General features: G+C 43.2%; 1 protein-coding gene across 3 annotated transcripts in view; it reads right to left on the bottom strand.

Moving 5' to 3' along the window:
• Apbb2 (amyloid beta precursor protein binding family B member 2) overlaps nucleotides 1-23,042 on the bottom strand; it is a 322,787-nt gene that overhangs the window by 44,348 nt on the left and 255,397 nt on the right. For all 3 annotated transcript variants that reach the window (XM_026387551.2, XM_026387558.2, XM_077803554.1), the window contains 2 exons: nucleotides 18,336-18,482; nucleotides 15,790-15,917 (listed from right to left, as the gene is read on the bottom strand). In XM_026387551.2, coding sequence (XP_026243336.2) covers nucleotides 15,790-15,917; nucleotides 18,336-18,482 — 275 coding nt within the window. The remainder of the gene's footprint in view (nucleotides 1-15,789; nucleotides 15,918-18,335; nucleotides 18,483-23,042) is intronic.

Genomic DNA, 23,042 nt, shown 5'->3' with positions numbered 1-23,042 from the left:
CAAGAGAGACACAGAGAGATTAGATGCTGCAAGAGCAAAGGGGATGTGAAGATTAGCCTGAGAAGGCTGGAGCCAGCAGAAGCTGGGAGGGACCAGGAGTGTACTCTTCCCTGGAACCTCCAGAGGCAGAGCAGCCCTGTGAAACCTGGACACAGCCCAGCGAGAGGAAGGGTGAACTTCTGGCCACCAGAGTATGAGTGTATAAATTCCTGTTGTTTCAAGCTGGTAAGTTTGTGGTAATTTATTACAGTAGCTACAGGAAATGACCATACTGGGGCCTGCTGAATAGCAGCTGGAAGTTGTTACTGGTATATCTCAGGTTTTCCAGGCCCCAAATACCAGGAGCCATAGCCAGAGACTCCGGACTCCTTTTTTGAAGTTTTCTTTTCCTTTCTCCTGGGTGATCCTCAGTGCAACAAAACTGGGCATCCACATTAGCAACTAAAATGAGTAGGCCAAGCTGGTCCAGTAGTCAGAGCTCGAGGTTTCAGACACAGCTCAACTGCTTTTTGTTCAATTCTGAGCAAGTCATATGAAAGTTCTGATCTTGGTTTTCTCATCTAATACTATGTGCTAAGTCCCTAAAAGGACTGAAGAAGATGTGCACAGACCCTTAGTAAACCAAAAAGCATGTCATAGCAGGTACGGTTCTGATCATTCTCCTTTCACTCTCTCTTCCCAAGTATTTTAAAGCATCTAATGTAAGGATAGGATCGTGTTTAGTCACATGTGAAGAAATACAAGACACGGTGCTGACCATCAAGGAAATTGCAGTCTAACCAGGGAGACGTGCACACCTGTTAAGTGACCATACAAGGTTGAAAAGTTCAAGTGCCATCAAGATCTACATGACTGTACAGATGTAAGAGCTCTCAGGACACGGTGTGTTGTGAATACTCCCAGGGGAATAATAGACTTTCTTGCCCTTAAAGTCAGGTTTGATCAGATGTCTTACTTTGGCCAATGAAATGTGAGTATAAGTGATATGCATCATTCCTAGGTGAGAATTTTAAGTATAGTGGGCAAGACTCTGGGTAGTGACTGTATCATTTGCTTTGGATACAGAATGAGGGCAACTACTATAAGAAGTAGTGCCTCCGGTGAGCCTACGATGGATATTTAGCAGAGGGGAGTTAAGTTGCTGAGTTTTTTTTTTTATTGTTACTGCAGCACAAGCTAGCCTGTGCCAACTGATACAAATAGCAATAGGCTACTAGAAGAAGACTTAACCATAAGAACAGTGATGCCATATTAACGCTTGTATAGAGCTTGATAGTTATGTGACAAAGTGCTTCAAGGGACTCAAGGACCCACGTAATTACTCACCTATTTCAGTTAGTACGTCCTCTGAGGGCAGGGATCGTGAAGTCCTCATTCATGCCTAGACTTCTAGTGCCAAGCACAGTGGCTACCACATGTTAGGAACTTACTAACTAGATATCTAATAAACCTTCAGAGAGGTAGATGGGATCATAATAGAGGAAGAAGGGGGGATTCCACAGCTTGACACCTCAAGTTAGATGAGGAGGATATGGCCTGGAGCATGAAGAAAGCCAACTCTACACATCACTTATCAATATGCAGGAACAAACATGCTTACATTACAATTTAAATTAAAAAAAAAACATATAGTGCCCCTTCAGGATAATGACAGCCACTTCCGTTTTCTACCTGCCCAGATCAGGTGTAATCTCTAATGGATGGGGTTCCAAGGCCCAAGAATTGATTAGCAAAGATCCGATTAAAGGTAATCCAAGTTTTGAGGACTTAAGATACATACCGTCTTCTCTTTCTTGCTTTTAAAGAAGCACCCTAATTTGCACAGTATAGACACATGTTTACCTGTTCATTTATTTATTGTGGTACTGGGGATTGAACCCTGGGGTGCTCTACCACTAAGCTACATCCCTGGTCCTTTTTTTTTTTTTTTTTTTTTTTGAGACAGGGTCTTGCTAAGTTGCTGAAACTGGCCTTGAACTTATGATCCTTCTGCCTCAGCCTCCTGGGTCACTGGGACTGGCTTATCTTTTATTTTTTTTTTTTAAAATCTTCTCCTCTTTTACTTTCAACCTTTGACTTTCTGAATTTAATGAATAGTATTAGGCTTTATCTTTCTTAATAAATATCTTCTACAGCTTCTCTTATGTCAATAAAAAAGACAAAGCAACTCTTAAGCTAGAAGCTAGGGAGAGATAAATCAGAACATTTCCTTTAGGCAAGAAAAGGGCACAGACGATTACTCCGGGCCCCTGAATTTGTAGGGGAAATATATTAAGAAATTTCACACTATCCGGCCCCTGAATTTGTAGGGGAAATATATTAAGAAATTTCACACTATCCGTTAGCTATAATGCTTTCAGTAATCGCTGCTTATCTTTGTAATGGGATTCCTGGTGGTGGAGAAAACTAGTTTGGCAAGCAAGTACCTTTAGGGTAGAGGTGGTTTCTGTGACACTATCTTTCTCTAATTCATATAGAAAGCCAAAAATGTCATTTGGTTTGGTTGATAAATATTAATTGGCTGTAGAGACACATTTTTAACTTTGCTGTTCCTTTAACCACTCAGGGATTTCACAGCAAAGAAAAATCACCTCAAAATACTCCTGTTTCCAAATGCATAGCTTTTCCCAAGCACTGAACAATAGAATAGTCAGAGAAAACCTGGATTTGAAACACCCTGTTGGTTAATGGAGTGTTACAACAGGAACTCTCTGTTTATTAAAATTTATATCCCATTTGCTTTCCAAAAACCATTAAATGGCTTATTGTTGTTACAAAACAACAAAAGGCACACATTCTATCGGGTTCTTAAATTAAAAACATAAAATTAAAAACAAATAGAAAGAAGTGGAAGTAATTCTAAAAATCAACTGGGCTAAACATTAGTTGGAACCTCAGACTACTATTTCTCTTTTTTTAATTTTTCTTTTTAGTTTTAGATAGATACAATACCTTTATTTTATTTATTCTTATGTGGTGCTGAGGATCGAATCCAGTGCCTCACACATGCTAGGCAAGTGCTCTACCACTGAGCCACAATCACAGCCCCCACATACAACTATTTCTAATCCACAAAAACGGTCATGTACATGGCTCCATCTAAAATAATTAATGTAACTGAAAAATTAACTTGAAATTTCCTAACAAAAAGAAAAAATGACAAGCCACACAACTTTTTTTTACTACTAACCAAATTCCTGTATGCAAATTCTTTAAGAGAAAACGTTTTCTAAATATTAAAAATCCAAAAGAAAGTTGCAGGTCGGTTTTCTATACAAGGGCAATTTAACAATATAAAAGGGCATCTTCAATGATATTTTGCCAAAAAAGTAGAAATTTTATTGGCAGAGTCATCACAACTGCACCAACTGCACAAAAGCTGTGTTCATAAGACCACAACATGGTTCAGTGAAGGCAGGAAGGGCACAGTGTTAAGCAAGCAAAATTCTCAAAATATAGCTTTGCTATAGCATAAGCTGGTATATAGCTATCATCTAGAATCCCAAGAACAGTGTTCTCCAGTGTTTTCTAACTTGGCGGGTTCCAGAAATGCAGATCCTCTCAAGGTTCACTGGTATGAAGCAAAGAAAATGTGTTTCATGCTTGCTGAGTAGCATGTGGGGACAGCTTGGAGCTGCCATGTGGATGAGGTACTCCCTCTGAGGGCAGGATCTATGTATCGTGGTACCTAAGATTATTTGAACATGGAATCCTTTTTTTCTTTAAGCACCAGTATTAACAAGTAGAATGCTGAGTTCAAACACTTCTGGTGAAAGTTGACCACGATCAGTGTTCTTCCAACTATAAAAAATCAGTGATGACCAACAGCACTTAAAAAGTTAAATAGAAGAGCCAGGGAAAAAAAAGAATCAAAGACAGAGCACACTGCAAAGGTAGGTACTGCTGTGTGAAATTTTTGCTACTTACAAATGGTAAGTGAGTGACAGAGAGCGAGAGAGAGCGAGCCAGCGAGGGAGGGGGGAGATTGAAGATCAGGTCACGTCATTAACGATATTTCTTACCAAATACAACAAAACGTTTTAAAAGCTAATGATACAAAAATAAATGATTATAAAGAACAGTTAAAAAAAATATAATAACCGTCCTTGTAAAATCTGTCTGCACATGAGAAGAGTCACACACAAACAGCCAGCCAAGTAGGCTTCCCTGGGAGGGGCAGGTGTGGAAGTTTCCAGAGGAGGAATTGGCCATTTCAATTCGAGGAAACAAAGGTTTCAGAGAGGAGGCTTTAAGAAGAGTGTAGGCAGAACAGGGCACCATAGGGCACCACAGGGCAGCTGGATAAGAGCACTCTGACTGCTGAGAGTCTGGCCTACCAGGGGTGAGGCCGACTGGTCAGACCCTGGGTCTGCAGGCAGCAGGAACCACATGCTTCACCTGTCTGAGCAGTTACCTGGGCTGCAGTGTGGCAGGTTGTTGAGAATGTAGAAAGACAGATGGTGGTAAGGATTAAGGACAGATATAAATGGATAGAAAAGTTGACCAACGTTTGGATATATAGTGTGCCTTTTATATTGGAGCAATATTTCACTGATTCTCCCAAGGATTATTTGCCAGTCCAGTGCTGTCTAATAGAAAATGTAATGCCAGATGCATAGATAATTTAAAATTTCCTAGTAGTCACATTAAACAAGAAGAAAAAGGAGCAAGTGAAATTAATCTAATATTTTAATCGAATCTGTCCAAAAGGTTTTCAAAATGTAATATAAAATATTGCCACATTCTTTTTAAAGACAGGGTCTTTGGATTCAGGGATTTCACAGTAAAGAAGAATCACCTCAAAATACTCCTGTTTCTGGGGCTGGGGTTGTGGCTCAGTGGTAGAGCGCTCGCCTGGTGTGTGCAAGGCCCTGGGTTCGATTCTCAGCACCACATAAAAATAAATAAAAATAAAGTCAGTGTATATAACTAAAAGAAGTAAATATTTTAAAAAATACTCCTGTTTCCAAATGCATAGTTTTTTATTTTATTTTATATTTCCTTGTATAGCTCTATTCAGACGAGCCACATTTCAAGTGCTCAGGCATCACCTATGACTCATGACTACCGAACTGACCAGCCTGGCTCTCGGGAAATGGATCTGGTTATCTAACGTTTTTGCTAATGGTGAGGTCTCAGAAACTGTGAAGTTTGCTGTTAACATGTAGAACATTAATAAGTTTAATAAACCAGTAGAACATTAGCCAGTTTTTTAAAATGTAACCTAGCTGTTTACTTTAGTGCCTTGTATTTTGCTCTGGCTTTGGGATTTCTGTTAAGCTTCTAGTTTCCACCATTTATTGGGATACGCCCAGGGAGGCCTGCTTGAGAGTCTTTGTGATTCTCAAAAGCACAAGTGCGTCCTGGTGGCTTAGTGACCTGAGAGAGCCTCAGCCTTTCTTGTACTCCTTTGAAAGGGCCTTGGTATCCTGCTGTTTCCTTCATTCATGAGGTAAAGAAAACATCTGTCAAGGACTGAACACATATTTTTAATTGTATTTTAAACAGCCTAACTGATAATATGTTTAAAATCTATATTCTGATAAGTTTTGGTGTATGTATAAACCCGTGACTATAACTCCTAAAGATCCCTTTTTCTACCTTATAATCCCTACACTATAGATTAGCTTACTTTGCATTTTCTAGAATTTTGTATAAGTGAAAACAGACAGGATATGCTCTCTATGGGGAAGAGGAGGGTCTTTGGGATCCAGCAGGTTGTGTATGGAGAACAGATTTCTTCTTACCACTAAGTTGCTACCTGCTGAATGGACATACCACAACTTATCTACTAACCTTTGGTTATTCCTGCATATTGGAGAGCAAGACAGGGTCGGTGACTAGGGGTAAACATGCAACCATAAGCACAAGGCCCTGCCTGCAAAGAGCACAGTATCCATGCCCGGCTGGCTTTCTACACACAGCCACTGTCCTTCCCTGTTTTCTTCTTTCAGTTTCTAAGGAGCACTCCCCCAGGGTACTCTCTGGGGACTAGCCAGGAAGAACGGAATGCCTATTTGGAGAAATAACCAAGAAACATGGAAGCAGTTTATGCCCCAAAGTTGTGAGCTGCTACGAGAAAGTGCCGGCAACATGATGCTCTTGTCCTCCTGTCCAAGGAAAGAAGTCAGTGAGCAGAATAGGAACATGAGCCCCAGAATAGGAGGCACAGCCGCCCACTGACTTGTGCAGCATGATGGTGGCAGCAGGAAGCTCTTGTACCCAAGTGACTAGCTAGAAACTCATTACAGGATAATTTTCATAAATTCTCACTTTTTTTTCTATTAAAAAAGAACCCTTCCAAACTCTATTCATCCTGGGGCTTTAATTCACAGCTCTGATGCCTGAACACCCAATGTGGCTTAATAAGAGAATCAGAAATGCCAAGCCATCTTGGTGGACTCTGAATAACATTCACTTTTGAAGTGACAGCACCAAATAGCTCTAGAGAGCTCCAGGAAGTATCTCCAACTCCTTGGCCAGAGAACCAGTAAGTCATGACTTTTAGGCAATGTCAAGGATAGAATGAGGCTAACCTTCCATGACTGTTGACCCTAATATATTGCATAATATGTTAGACAATGTTTCAAAGGAAATCACTGTTAATAAAGGTAGTACCACTGGGAGCAATGTGTGGTACTTCTCTGAAAGCACGTTCATATTTCCACTGCTCCAGTGATGACCCCTCACTCAGATGGGGAGACTGGGACACTGAGGAAGTGACCCCTATCCTCAGTGCAAGGAAAGAACCATGACTAAGTAGCAACTGATGGGACTCCCCCTCCGGTATGCCTTCTCTAGATTCCAGAACTTGATAAAATTGCACTTGGTAAGACTCCTTGAGATCAACTCCATGTTTTCAATTTTTTATTCCCTAGTGACAACTGTGCCACATTAGGTTCTTAGTCACTGGCTCATGGGGAAGTTAAAAAATTTCATTGTGCATTTGAGTTGAAAAGGTTCCAGGTGACAATATATATATGCTCATTCATTTGCCAAAAAGGTGAGGCTGTAGCAAGTCTTCACGCACCTGATCATGGAGCACCTGGGACGTGCCAGTAACTGAGTGCAGCTCTGGTTATAATGGTTCCAACTTTCTCTGCTCCTAAGCACTCATTTGCATTTGATTTGGCTCTTTCCCAACTACGAATGCTCTTCCTTCTTTTCTTGGGATGCCCCAAGAAGTCCAAGAAGATGATGGTCAAGAGAATCACTAGAGCCAAGCACGATCCACTTCCCTCCCACTGCTTCCACTCTTCTCCTGGCTCAGGGCTCAGGAAGTACAAGACGGAATTTCTTCAGGGATCCTCAGAATTGTCTGCTCCGTTGAGACACAGCAGCCTCAAGCCCCTGTGCTCCCCTGGTTGGTGCTGAAACCTGTGGTTGAAAAACTATGGATGATGAGCGGAGCCAATTACCAAAATGGATGGTGTGCTTCTCAGAAGAGACTACCTTCTTCACAGATTCACCAATGGTGACAATATCCACCATGATGGATTGGTTTGAAAATGCCCTCCCATGTGCCTTGGAGGGGATCTTTTCTTGGCCGATCATTTACAATGTCTTTCCTTAAAGGTTATTCTATGCTCGAAGTACAGCAAACATCCTGGTGTGATTAATAGGAGCAAGGAAGCCACTTTTAAAGAGATAAAATATAACTATGGTGTAAGTCAGCAGAACAGTCAAGTAAATCCTGATGGCTCTGCTTATCATGGGGCTGTATTAAAAAGAAATTAGCTCTAGAGGTCAAGATAATAGTGCAGCGTGGGGAGAGAATTATTGCTCTCTCCCTGAAGACTTTGCTCCCCGAGGCAAGACAGCACACACCCTAGATTAAACTTTTATCAGCAGACCTTGGACTTCCATCAATCTTTCATTACTGTCTGGCTCAGAGAATCTGCTACTAGATGTCATTAGGAAACTCATCAGAGACCCCACCAGATTACACCTAGGAAGCAACAATGGCCAAGCAAAACTAGAGAGAATTTTCAGATCAGCTCAAAAAACAAGAGACCCATTATTTCTAAATTGCTGTCATCTCAACTAGAAATGCCCTTTATCACCGACAATGTCTACCAATTTAGGAAGGAAATCTCCTTGGTACAAATGCTGATCTGTCACCCGTGGTGTGTAAAGCTAAACAAAAGAACAGCTTACTTGCTCCTTGAAATAGCTTTCCTGAATCCCTTCTGCTACACTTTGGATCTGAAAGGTTCCCAAAAGCTCCATATTTAGCTTCTTGGTCACCAGACTGCCCTGTAATGTTCCTGGGAGGTGGTGGGACCTTCAAGAGGTAGGGCCTAGTGGAGGGAAGTTAGGTTACTGGGCAGATCCAATTTAAGGGATATGGGACCCTGGCCTCCTCTCATCTCTTTCTTGGCTTCCTGGCCACCATGATGTGAACAGAACTTCGTAGCCAAGTGCTCCCACCATGACATACTGTGCCACCAGAGACCAAAAGCGACAGGGCCAACCATGTGCTAAAACCTTTGAAACTGTGAGCCCAAATAAACCTTTCTTCTCTTTTAAGTTGATTATCTGAGGTACTTTGTCACAGTGATGGAAAGCTGACGAACACTTCTTCCACATGGCAGCATGTCCTCTGCACTGTGCAAGTGGCTGCCTCCTATAGTTTGCTAATTCAATCATAAAAGTCAACAAGGGAGGGACTGGGCTGGACCAGCCAGGAGGCAGAAACCACACCAGTTATATGAATAGAGAGAACATCACAGAAAGAATTAAAACTTAGGGCTGGGGTTGTGGCTCGGCAGTAGAGCGCTCGCCTAACATGAGTGAGGCCCTGGGTTTGATCTTCAGCACCACATAAAAGTAAATAAATAAAGGTATTACGTCCAACTACAACTAAAAAAAAAAAAAAGAATTATAACTTGTAACTCAAAAGGCAAAAAGGGAACATGGAGAGCTTATCATGGGGGCAGCAATTGCAGGAGCAGGGTATGACCTGCAGGGTTGAGGGCACAAAGGAAAGAGGCTGGAATTATTAAACTTAAAAGCTCAGAGAGGGAGCTCCGTGGAGAAAAACCTCTGGTCCTTGAGGAGGAGGTGCTGTTGGAACGCTACTTTTGTCTCTAGTCTGAAAGGAGGGACTACAAGGACTGGAGACTCACACCTTTAAAGAGTCTATGCCTGTAGCTGATGTCTGTGTCTTGAAGGAAGGATGTGAGAAAACTGATTCTACTTGTCGTGAAGTACTGGACAAAATGCAAAATGGATTCGGAATAGATGCACTGGGACAAAGATGCATTTCTAGGATGGATGCTCATAGAGACAGGAGACAAAGGAAGTCCCAAGTCACCTCTTTGTCTTCCTGCCTGACAGTCTCCTTCTAGTGCTGAATAGTCACCAGAGTCTAACAGGTAGCTAACTAGGGGGGCAGAAACATGTTTTTGTAGAGTCTCAGGGAAGGGTAGGTTCGGGGATGAGAGAGAAGCTTAATAAAACTGGCACCGGGAGCAATAGGCCGTGAGGTGATTCATTTCAGCCTATGTCAGAACACCAGTCATTTCACCTCTTCTTCTTTGCTAGTACTTCCAACCTGGCTACTGTCTGCCCAGTTAAGGACTCCATTTCCCAGAGTCCCTTGCAGCTGAGTCTGGCCGATGGGATGTGAACGGAATGTGACCCTGAGTGAGGTATGCAAATTCCAGGTTGTCTTCAACTTGAGATAAGTAATGTGGTCTGGTCAGACTGGATGACATCTGAGGAGTGACAGAGCATCCACTTGGAAGGGGCCTGGGATCCTGAGTGGCACTGAGCGGCCCAGCCGGATGGTACAGCTCACTGTAGACTACTACCTAAGAACTGAACTCTCGTGTTTGACCTGTGGACTTCTGAGCAGAGGGCAGCTGCCTGGCTGGACCCTGTTTACTACACAAAGGTTTAGCTCCAAGGAACAGTCACAGGGCTGAGCAAGACTTACCGGCACGCCTGAGAGCTGCTGGTGCAACTAACACAGCGAGAAAAGGAAAGAGAGTCCAAAAAGACATCACATGTATGGTTACTCTCATGTTCTTTCTGTAAAATCTGGGCCACACTGGGTCTCCCCTGTCTGGGTAACAATATTTTTTCTTTTTTAAGAATAACCCTTTAAAAATATAAAACCCATTCCTTGCACGTGGGCCATATAAAAGTAGGCCTCAGGAACAGTATGTCAATCTCCACTTTCAATTCACTCATGTGGCCTCAGGTCCTCAGTGAAGAAGCCTGTCCTTCAGGGCAGGCTCATGCCATATCCCTCCCCTGTCTCTTGCTACCCACTCTAGCATGGCATTCAGTACACATCAGATCTGCACCTCCCCACCCTGCTGAGCTCAGTTTATGGAGAACATCCATCACCTCTTGTCGGGATTAATGAGTTTCCTATTGGGACAGGTGAGAATACCTGCAGTCTAGTCTTTGGTCTGCCACAAACTAGAAGAATCATATCAGGTAAATCACACTCTTCTGTCCCAGTTTTCTAATCTAAAAATAAGAGACTGAACAACATTGATTCACAAACTGCCTTTTAAAGAAAAAAGCCTATCAACTGAAGTTTTATATATTCGCACTAAGTAATCCCATCATTACTTGCAAGCCTTGCCCTCAAAAAAAGCCAGGTAAAAATGTAAGTAATTAAAGGAAGTCAAAAGTAAAAAGAAAATAGCAAAACACCATGCAAGAAAATAAGCACATGAAACTATGTGTGGCAAAGCCTTTTATAATACCTTGAGTTAAATCTTTTATTAAACCCACTGGGAATGTCCTAGGAGAAGAGAATTCAAGACAATGGAGACTAACTACATTTTAAATATAAAAGTTCCTAAGATCATAAGATAAAACTATAAGATAAAATTATCAAGATAAAACTATCAAGTCAAAGCTAACTCATGGACCAGGTGAGGTGCCTGTAATCTCAGTGGCCCAGGAGGCTGAGGCATGAGGATTGTAAGGTCAAAGCCAGCCTCAGCATCAGTGAGGCACTAAGTAACTCAGCGAGACTCTGTCTCTAAATAAAATACAAAATAGGTCTGGGGATGTGGCTCAGTGGTCGAGTGCTTCTGAGTTCAATCCCCCGTACCTCTCCTCAGCGTCCAAAAAAGCTAACCCATGTGGAAATTTATGAATATTATACAGAAAGATCTAATTAAAACTTGTTCATCAAAACCAGAAGAGAGATGTATGAAATACCTCTAGGAAGAGGAGTTTTGCTCTACAAACTAAACACACAAACAATACCACAGGGTAAACATTCAAACAGGAAAGTACTTATTAAAAAGCACTTCTGCACAATGGCTGCTGATGGCTGCTGTTAATTATGAAGGAATTTTATCTTCATTATAGCGGGCCCAATGGGGTCTCCACTTATAATAGTTATTTATTAAAGCAAATCAAATTTTTCTTAATAAACAAAAACAGCAATTTAGTTTTGCCACTAATTTAAATTAATGAGTTGACTTACTAGAGCAGCATTTTCCAAAGTATGTTTCATAGATTGCCTTTTCACATAGCGCCTCTACTCACTCAAAGATCCATGTCTGAAAGGCTGTGTCTCCAGCCCACAGCACTCCTGGGGGGCAGTGGAACCCAGTGGGAAGTCTTCTAGTCACATTCGGGCCTGCCCTTGAAGGGGATATTGGAACCATGGCCCCTCTTCATTCTCTCTTTTGTTTCCCAGGCATCAAAAGGGTGCTCCTGCCAAGATGTGCTAACTTGTCATATGTTCAAAAGCAATGGCAACAAAACCTCCAAAACTGTTAGCCAAAATAAACTTCTTCTTTTTAAGTTAATCATCTCAGATAGTTTGTTATAGTAACATACCACTGACTAACACAGAAAGGATTCTAGTCAAATCAGGACAGCGGCTTGGAAGTGTGCACAGGAAAGCCTCTGAGAGGGAGGTCCCAGAGTACAAGGGCCTGCCACACGAGTTTAACCCAGTCTCCCATGTGACCCTAGAGACCTTTCTGATTTCTTTTCTTCAAGGAAAATCTATCAAAATCTGATCTGGTTAATCCTCATGGTACCCTGATAGGGAAGCCCCATGGGAAGTTCCAGTAACAATCCCACCCACCCACACTGTATTACCTGTTGGTCAAGGGATACATGGATCTTGGTGCCCGTTCTGCCTCAAGGGAAAGGGGAATCTGTTCAAAGTCTCTTAGGCTCAGAGATCACACCGGCTTGCTTTCAATACTTCTAAAGAAGAATAAGGAGAAAGCTGCTCTCCAAGGTCTGAGTAAGAGAGCTGAGGCTGGAAGTCGGAATGGGCCCTTGCAAGAGGGAGGTGATGTCCTCCTGCCCACACTTGGGATGGTGGCCTGGCAGGCCCATAGAGACAAGGTGAGAGATGGCACTCGGGTCATCCGCCCCAGTGGCCAAGGCAAAGGGCCAGCTGTAAAAAGGAGGAAGTCCTTCCTCCCACAGCAGTGGGAGCAGGGGGCATCCATCAGTTGCTTCTGGAAATACAAGGCTACGAAAGCCCTTTGCCAGCCCCCATCTCTAGGAGCCCTGACCCTTGTCTCACTGCGATCAAAAGGAACTAACGTATGGTGTGGCCCAGGCGAGAGGAGGCAGCCCCGTTTCAATAAAGCTGCTGGCTCCAAGAACCCCCATAATGGAAACAGGCAAGACTCCAGGGAAGGACAAACTTCAGCCAGACCCAAACCCCCAGGGACCAGCGTCAGCCGTGACCACAACTCCCTGCATCGCATGTTTGTAATAAAAGGTTTCTCCAATTTGATCTGGGGGCACAGTAGGGCTACAACCCCATCGGGTCTCCTCCTTATCCCAAGTAAACTTCTTCATGAGGAATTTTTTCAAAGCACATCAAAACCCGTTGAAAGTCTTAAGAAAAAAAATGCTAGGGGCTGGGGTTGTGGCTCAGTGGTAGAGCGCTCGCCTCGAACGTGTGAGGCCCTGGGTTCGATCCTCAGCACCACATTAAAATAAATATAGGTACTGTGACGATCTACAACTAAAAATAATTTTTTTAAAGAAAAAAATGCTAAACACAAAATATTTTCAGAAATTCTGAAATTACATGGCTCCGTGAAGTAGGCTGGATTTTGAGGAAGGTTTTGTGCCCTTCTTGAGTCTGGGATACAGACTTTTCTTACTCATTTTAACCACATCAAGAAATCCCCTAAGAGATTCCATTTTTCTCAGCGAGGAAAGTTACAAAAGAGAATGCGAAATGGGCTCGTTTTCTCAGGCAAAATGAAACACTTTTATGTTTTATTCATGCAAAGTGAAAGCCCCTTTCCTTTGCAGCATTACAAATTGAATTTGCTCTTGTAAATTGCTGTTAAAAAAAAAAGATTCAAAAGCAAAGGAAAGTTAAAAAAAAAAAAAAGGAGAAGCAGGCATACAAAGGCCCTTCTTCTAGGGAATGATGAAAACTCGGGGATCCATGGGGAGAAACAGAAGCTTTCACTGGCAAACATGCTTTTTTATTTACTGCTTCATAAGCAATCCTGCCCAAGGGTCCCCACCACCACAGGAGCTTGCTGAGGTTCTGGCAACCTAGAGAGCCCCGAGTGTACTACTAAAGCATGCTCATCTGCTAACCCCGAGGAGGAGGGGCTAAAAACAGGAGTGATCTGGCCCACATTTGAAAAATGAAACCCAGACAATGTGGCCTAATTTTCTCCAATTTCTTTGGGGCAAGTGGCTCTTCCCGTATTGTAGCACAACCGCACTCATCAGTGTCTGCAAAGCCTCTCACCCTCTATCTCAAATCATCCACTGTCCTTGAAGCTTCCACAGTGTCTGATTCCTCCTCTACTCCCAGTGTCTCAGAAAGAAGTCATGTAATTAGCCGCATCTGCTAAGTGTATGTTGCTTTAAAAAATCAAGAGCAAACATTCATTAAGCATTTGCTGTCTCTATCACAGTGCCAATTATCACATACACACACTGGCACACACAAACATGTGTTGTGGTCCCTGTTAGGATCCTCATCTCTCAGATGAGAGAAAACGAAGCTCAGAGAGCTTGAATAATTTGGTCAACTTGAATTTGAATCATTCCCCCCACCCCGCTTAGGTGTGGAGCATCTGGACTCATTTTAAAGAGTTTGGGATGGGCTGGAAACATCATCAATAAAAGCCACACATAATAGAACCTTAAAAATGGACACGCAGGCTGTGGGTGTAGCTCAGCGGCAGAGCACTTGCCTGGCACGCTGGAGGCCTTGGTTCAAGCCCCAGCATAACAAGACGAAGACAAAAACCAAACAAAAAACCCAAACACACAGCCACACCTGGTTGTTGATATAATGATCTCTACCTTAAAAACAAAATTGGAGGTGTGGGGGGGGGGCGGGTAGGAACCAGGAAAGGTGCAAGCATTTTCCATCCAGAGCCTTCTACCAAGGCTAACTGTTTTTGATGATGACCAAATGCCACCAGATAGGTTCCTTGTAAAATGAATCAACTGATGTCAAGGCACCAACTCCAGTGCTACATTTCTGCCAAGGACGTGAAGGGCAGGTGCAGGTGCGTCATCCATGCTGAAGCACCTGCCCCAGATGTCAGCACTCACACTGACAAAAAGCTCCAAGAGGCACTCAGCCCCCGGGAAGGCTGACCCAGTCAGCAGTCGGAGAGTGACTTCAGTCCTTTCCTTGGTAGGCCATTCCTCACATCTGGTTCCAGCATAAATGCTCATCCTTTAACTGATGAATATTTAGTCATAATGCTTCCTTTCTGGTTGAGGACTTGGAACTAGATCAGAGGATCATCAAACCCGCTAATGCCCAGCATTCACAGAGAAAGTATGTGACAAGACTTGGCAGACCTGCCCCCTTAGAGAACCTGATGACCTGATAAAAAGCCAGAATGCTCAGGAACGAATCCATCAGCCCAGGAGAGCCGTCTCTGTCATCTGGGATTCCCACCCACTGTTGCAATGCTGTCAAACATTTTCAACAAAGCAACGATTTCAACAATACCTAATCATCCATGCTTGTCCTGGACATGAGATCCTCCATTACTTTGGAAACTGGCAACCATTGAATTATTTAAGAACTAAGGGCATTTAACGTCGCCTAATTACTTAACAGTAGTCTCTAAGTATGATGTCTATAATTCCACTAAAATCAGAATGCCCTTGTTTCTAGTCATCTCAGAGAACAGAAAATTCACGGCACAGCTAAGAAGCACTACGTGTAAATAGCTCACTTCCAGCAGAGTTTCACAAAAAGGACCCATGCAATGCAATTTTGATAAGACCAGACAGTTCAAGTGTTAAAGAAGTTTGGCCAACCCCAAGCCCAAGCCATTCCTGACAATCATGACTCAATGATCAAAGGTCTGTGATCAAGCAAGCATTCCATGAAGGAGAAGCCAGTAGGAGTGCTTTGAAATGAAGACTCAAGTGAATGGAGTAGAGTTGATTAGAGAACAATATAGAGAAGAGAAAAATTAAGAGATTCAGATCACAAGTTGAGTTGGGAACTTAGGAGGAGGAGGAGGAGGAGGAGGAGGAGGAGGAGGAGGAGGAGGAGGAGGAGGAGGAGGAGTTGGAGGAGGGTAGTGGTTTTGGGGAGAAACATGCAGAACTTGAAGGCTGGAGCCAGAGCTGATAAAAGGCTGAAGTACAGAAACCAGGAAGGGAAGAGGCTTGGAGGGTTTATGGGGTAGGGAAAAAGAGATGCGATGTCATTTGTCACATTTACAAACAGAGTTCACAGTCAAGTTTCATATTCGGTGAAGTGTTTCGAGACCTTACTTCAGGGTTAAGCTAAAACAACTGGAAAGGGGACAGGGATGTGCCAGAGCAGGGACTCACCGGCCATTGTCTCGGCCCACGCCCCACACACGGATGCTCACGATGGGCTGTGAGTGCAGCACTGTGCGGTCCATGGGGTCGACCAGGCTGAGCATGTCGTTCTCCAGTATCAGGTACATGTCTTTGCCCTGGGATTCAATGAGAAAATGCCTGTCATCTTTATGGGGGCTCTGCTCTCCCATCATGTTCCTGGTGATCAAGGGCCACTTCCAAAAGAAGCCCTTGGGTCTAGAATTTGTTTTCTGAAGAGGGAAACAGTTTTCCCAGACTAAACTATTCATAAGTCTTTCCCAATCCCCCTTACATCCCCAATTTCTCTCTCCCCCCCAACTCCTGTGACATGTGTCCCCAGCTTGATTTCTAGTTGGCTTTTATTTTTAATTATTTCACTTGTGAATCTGTAAGAACATGGGCTAATGTGATGTCCTGGAGAATCTTCTTTTTTGAACTGTATGCCCATCAGACTCTAATAAACCCTCTCTCTCCATTTTTCTGGCCACACCCTCACAGGCATCCATCCCCTTGAAGACCCTCCTTGACCCACAATCACATCTGTCTGTCTTCTACTTTCACACTATGACATGTCCATGTGATGTGCTGGCAAGCAGCAGGCATGGTCTGTGACACTTCTCAGTGCTGACAATCACTTCATGTCTATACGCCCATTGCCTGCATCTAGGATACTGTGCTGGGTGCTTGAGATGCACTGGATCATGAACTCTCTAAATTGCCCCATGAAGGCTGGTTTACTATCTCCAACTAGCACTTGAGGAAACTCAGGCATACAGCCACCTGCTGGAGGTGATGCAGAACCTGAGACAGGTGCACGCCGAGATTGAGGGAGCACCTGGGTTTCTCATCATAGTCACTCAGGTCGGTAAGCTTTGGTGTCATCTCCCCACACGTTGGCTCTTACAGGACAGGAACACTAGACTACTCAATTTCCGGCCCTCAGGCGTAATGTTAGGAACCATTAACCATCTGGGGTGCAGCTAAAGACTGTCTCTCTGAAGGATGCCCAGATTCTGCAGCGCTGGAATTAGAGAGGCCTCGCTGGGCAGGCAGGGAGGCTTCTTAGTGGGTCTTCAAATCCCAGAGTGAGATGGGTCAATTGCTCTTTGACAACATTTTTGACAATGATGTTTTTGATTTCTATCAAAAGTTTTCCAAGCGCATTCTGCTCTGATGTCCAGGGTGGCAGGAAGGTGTGTATCAATGCCTCTGCCAGTCAGTTAATCTACGGCCAGTGTCTACAGCTGAGAGTCAGAATGATCTAAATTCTTCCTCAAAGAGCAGCGACCCCATTTACAGATGAAATCAGAAAACACAATTGGTGAGACTGATGAGGCTGAAGAAACGCTACAGAGCCTGGAACAGGTTCACCCCGTCTCAGACCCAGGGTACCTCCATGTTAGTCACTCCATGTCGGTGTAAATCACAACAACCTTCCTTCTACATCCTACCTAAGAACTGTTCTTTTGGAGGGACCATCTGTTGACTGAAGGAGAGAGAGGAGCAAGGTGGACCATTGAGGCCTGGTTATTTGGATGGTGAGTAGAAGAAAAAACAACGAGAAGATGTGAAAGTTAAGCACTGAAAATGTATACAGGTTTTTCCTGGATAGAGGAAAATTCTTTCTCTTCTCCTCTTCCTGCCGGGAATCTAAAATTCTGGCTGGCAAAACGGTGCAGGCCCATTTAAAGGCAGACAGACTTCACCAAAGGAAGCCTTGGGAACCCACCTTCCTCCTCCTAGGAGGGAGTGTGAGTGGAGCTGCAGACGGCCCAACCTGAAAGCAAACTGGCCACCAGTGTTCCCTGGACGTGGACTGAGCAGGGCACAGTCATGCAGCAAGGCTATCCTAGGGTACTTCTGCCATGCTGGTTCTGCAGCTCTCAGAACCACGGCAGGAATGAGGCTTTTTCCTGTTTTCATATGATTTTTATACAAATTTGGTGTTTTTACTTACTCCTTTCCTTCCTGAAATTTTCTCAACTAACATTTTTGAAATGGAATGACTTTGTTCAAAGTGAGAAAGAATATACAGGTCACAATTCCACAACTCAGGCAAGATGTGGATCTTCATACTGTAAATAAAGAAGACGGTGCTATCAAAGGACATGCAGTTTAATTTCACAGTGGAGACATCAACCTTCTTGCACCTATAGGTGGGGGTCACATCCCCCCTTAGATATTTTGAGAAAGCCCTGGGTCTTTTCCCCAGAAAACTATTCTTAATATACTAGCACACTCATTTCCATATGCAAAATCTAGAAGGTTTCTGGGCCCCCAGAGTTCATCCATGGATCTTTGAGGATTTGATGATTTCCAGGGGGATTCTATCATTTAGCCACTGAGAAATGCTCTCTCCCAGGGCCCTAGTCTTACTGGGACACAGGAGTGCTAAGACTAAGCCACGTGGGTATGCCATGCCAACTGCAGCCACCTTCATGGGGAAACAACCCTGACAAACACCTCAGAGCCACTCAATATCATACCTCACAGATCCCTGGACTTCGTGAATGTTATTCTCAGGTGCTGCTTACCTCTCCCCAAATGCCAACTGTATCTCGGATGTCATTTTTGCAGTAAGAGAGCTGCCTGATGCAGTTGTTGACAGCAACGCTGCTTTTACCAGGGGCGAGGTCCTCCTCTGCCATCTCTACCCATCCCAGAGAGCGCACAGCGAAACACTGGAAGACAAAATCGGAGGGCAGGAAATGATTCACTCGCCCTGCTCAATCTGAATCAATTTATACTAAAATCCTTGGGCTACCACAAGGTGTGCTTAATGACTTTTAATTACCTTATTATATTCAATCATCTAGTTCACTTAGCAAACCCTTTACTTCGATAAAATTAAACGGTGGCTGTTTTTTTTTTTTTACTACTTTAAAATGTAGGGATGATCTTGCCTAACTTGCATAGTGTGTTCAGATATTTTTTCTTAGAATAGATTATTAAAAGTACAATTATAGGGCTAATGGGTACAAAAATTTCCATGCTCTATGATCTATTTAAGTCAGATTTTTTTGTTTGTTTAACAGTAAGAAACGCAACCTCGTGAGATCTGTTATTGTTAAGCACACAGGAAAAGAAGTGAGAATGAATTAAACACGTGAGGCACTCGTTTCTAATAATGAAGCACAATGTTTAATGCTCAGGGAAGAAAATGGGGAAAAATGTACTTTCATGGCAACAAGTCATCTGAGGTCTGTCAGCATTTATTATTAGCACCAAACCCAGAAATGCTTGAAGGGCATATGCTGTTGTGAGACGGCACAAATCCTATCACACTTATTATAATCCTGTACAATTAGGTACAAATCCTGCACACTCTTCCAGTGGTATTTTATTTTGAGATCACATCCCTGTCTTCCTTCTTAAAGTTCTGGAATGCATTTTTTCCCTTTAAGTTAAAAGGCATTGTGTGTGTGTGTGTGTGTGTGTGTGTGTGTGTATTTTTTTTAAATGTTTAGTTATACATGGACACAATACCTTCATTTTACTGATTTATTTTTATGTGGTGCTGAGGATTGAACCCAGGACCTTACACATGCTAAGCAAGCTCTTAACCAATGAACTACAGGCCTAGCCCAGACATTATATGCTTATTTTAACAAATGAACATCCCAATGAAAATTCACAGGATATTTGAGGGCAATGTGGCTGCGGCATCTGCTGTGTTTTGGGTCACCAAGGTTGTTGTCCTGCTGGATGGTCTGAGCTGGGGTCCCTCATCCCTGCCTGAATCCCAAGATCCCTCTGAGCTGCGCATCAGTTGAAGAGAACCTTCCCAGGACAGAAGGGGCAGAGAAGCAGCCACATGCTTCCTTGGAAGCCAACAGACTGGCTCTTGAAGAGCAGCTTGGAAGGTTTCCAAAGTGAACTTCCAAACAAAATGAAGAAATGCAGCCCTGTGTCCTAACCTGACAACACTGCGTCCAGTTCAGCCTTGTCCATCCCAGACACCTTAACCAGACGGGGCACCTCTTTCCCAAGCTGCTAGTCATACTTTCTCTGCAGGAGAAGCCCACCAAAAGGCCAAAGACAAATATCAATGGCACAAAGAGGCTTAAAAACAGTCAATGGGCACATGTGGCTCAAGAACAGAGACATCCTGGAGTTGTCTCAGCTTTGCTTTATAGATACTGAGAACTTGGCCAACTCATTCACTAAGTACCAGTTTTTTGTTTTTGTATTTGTAAAAATGGGAATACTTATAGTAATAGATCCTTCACAAGGTTTTTGTGAAGAGAAAATAATACAGAGAACTTAGCACAAAGAAAACACTCAATGACCACTTGTTAAGTGAATGAGCAAATAAATACAGGGCCATATAAATCTTACCTGGAGTCATCTGAGGTGAAAAATGAAAGGGGCAGAATATCTGTAATCAAGGTGACCATCTCACTGTTCCCCCATGATAGATAATTTTGTCGAAATAATAAGCATAATTAAGAGTATCCCCCCCTTTTTTATTGTAAAAGCATTCTAGGTTGGACAAAAAAACTAACAAATTAATGCTCAATTTTGTCAAAATTATAGATTAGACATGAGGCATGGACATGAGGCCTGGATAGGAGCACAGTGATTCACTCAAGAAATGGGGTTCAAGATTGACTGAAGATGCTCTCAGCAGTCATCTTAGTGATCCTGCCAGGGGTCTCTAAGACACCAGTATGACTGTGGGGTGCTCACAAATCCTCAGAGCCAGATGCCAGGAACACATTTTCTCATGTAGCTACCTCTTACACAACCTCCAACCTGTAGATACTCAAAAGAACTAACAATAAGGAAGGTAAAAGGATACTGGCTGCCCTTTGCCCCTTGGATGGAAGAGCACACGGATTTCAACCTAAACAACCTCAGTAAAACCCAAGAGTGTCTTTCGTGGTTAAGAAACATGAATTACCCAACCCACCACAGAAAGTTCCAGAATGAAGTTTTTGTCAGGCTGATAAAAAGGAAACCAAAGCCCCAACTAAACCATTCTTATAATGAATTTATTTAAAATCAGTTCCTTTGAACAATCCTGTAGTTGTCTGAATTTAGTTTTTCAACTGAAAAGTGCCACCACTATTCCACGTGGCCAAAGAAAAGGAAACTGGTGCCCAGGGAATACTGAGCTCTTCCAGGGAAGCCAGCATGGCTTCCTCCCTAAGAGCAGATTGGCTAAGGGCTGCTGGCACTGTTCCGTGCTGCCCCCGAGTGGACAGGAAGGTTTATAACCACCAACTCCTTCCCTTCAACTGAGGAGACACTTTGGGTAATCATCTCTAGGAACAAACACCCATTTTAGGGTATGGAAAGAGAGGGAAAATACTTAATCAAATGAAGTCACCTATCTTCCAAAATACTTTTTTTAGATTTTTGATAACAAAAAAATCTTCATATGCACTTTGTCTGTTCATTCCTCAACAGCTCTTAACCAAAAAGACACTAGTTATTATTCATGTTTAAGGGATCAGAGTCATGGTTGAATTTGCAGGGGCACCGCTGTTGGCCTGAGCTTCCTTCTTTCCCCATGTTCTCTCTTCTCCCCCACTGCAATCAAGTTGTCATATTTTATCTGGAACATTCATCCGATTTGCAACTTCTATCTCTGCAAGTCCTATGTATGTTAAGAGAGAAATGCCCAGAGAGAGTCTCTCCCTAATACACATGAAATGGAGTAGAACACAGTGCAAAGCCTTGGTTCCTACAGCCACACAGTCCTGGGTTTGAATTCCTCTATTTCAATCAGGGGAAGTTCAGCTATCAAGACTCTAGGTTTACTTAGAGATGCCAGAAGATTCCAAGGAAATCAAGATGGTGAGTAGCTGGCAAATTGTGGGAACTCTAGCAACGTTCACTTTCTTGTCTTCTCGTTGGGTCAAGAAGACTATCACTTCAACCTTAGTTTTCCCTAGAATCTTCCATTTCTCCTTAACCTGGCTGAATTTCTAGGTCTCTGGCCTTTTCTTTCCCTTGAACTTTGACAGAGATAAGTAAGATGACAGTAATAATGGCAGAAAACTGGGGACCTCACTCATGGAGCTAGAGAAGATAGGGCATGGGCCTTGCCTCTAGCCAGGGGAGCTGCCTTCATGCCCAGAACCAAAGAAGATGGTGGCTAATGTCTATTAATGTGGCACATTTGGTGCCCAGAGCACAGTCAGTGCTCTGTAACTGTAGAGGGAGATTGACACAGAGGTAAATGGCACCTGAATTGGAGGCAAATTATAGATACTTAAAAAAAAAAGTTCACCCAGAAAAGCTAAAATGTGGTCTAACACTATAAATGCAATCTTGGTTACACTCGTTTATAGGAATTATCATTTAAGCCTAATTATGGAGTGGCACTGTGTATTGAAGTCAGTGGACATTTATTAAGTACCTATTATTTCTCAGAGACCTGCAGAGAGGAGCAAGACGAGAAACTTGTGATAGGGTACCCACATAGTGGAAATCTGCCCCCATGGGATAAGAGGGCACAAGCTTATGTTGGGAGCTCATGGAAGAAGTAAAGAGACTCACCAGTGAACCGAACAAACCAAATACTCTGTTCTGAGCTGTATTTCAAAAATCTGCAAGGACATATTCATTTGACTGCCACACCAAAGGTTCCACAGCTCCACCACTGGGGACCAAGATATATGAGGTATGACCATATGGGGGGAGGTGGGGAGGACCAGTGCGCACTGTATGTGAGGGCTCAGGTTTCTAAGCCACTGACCTTGGGATCAAATTTCAGGTCAGCCACTTATTATAACTTATCAAACAAGTTACTTGGTTTTGGCAAGCCTCAGTTTCCTCATCTGTTAAAATGAGGGTAACAGTATGGACCTCCATGGGGACTGGCGTGATGGAATGGGATGACTTCTGTTAAGCAGTGTGCCCAGGGCCTGGCCCAAGGAGAGGGGCTGAGAAAAGGAGGCTGTTATTTTCTCAAAGTATTGAAATCAATGTTGTATCAAAGTATAGTTATTTTCTCAGAGAATTGTGTCAGGGTTGGAGAAGACTGCCGAGGGCCAGTTGCACCAATCCTATTTCACTAAGGACACACCTTCAAGGGGAAGGGTAAGGGGAGATCCTGGGCCTGGTGAAAAGGTGGGGTGCGCTGTCCTCTGACGGGCAGGCTCCATCTCATCAACTGAATTCAGGGGTTTTTAAATCATGGGAGTTTCACGGATGGGTTTCAGGAAGTTCTAAATCCCTAAAAATATACACAGAATTGTGTGTGTACACCTGTTAGGGAAAGAGGGTCCAAA

The sequence above is a fragment of the Urocitellus parryii genome, chromosome 10 (assembly GCF_045843805.1).
Source record: "Urocitellus parryii isolate mUroPar1 chromosome 10, mUroPar1.hap1, whole genome shotgun sequence".
In the NCBI taxonomy this organism is placed as follows: domain Eukaryota; kingdom Metazoa; phylum Chordata; class Mammalia; order Rodentia; family Sciuridae; genus Urocitellus; species Urocitellus parryii.
Note: the sequence above shows the minus strand (reverse complement) of the source record. Positions and strands in the feature narration are given on the sequence as shown.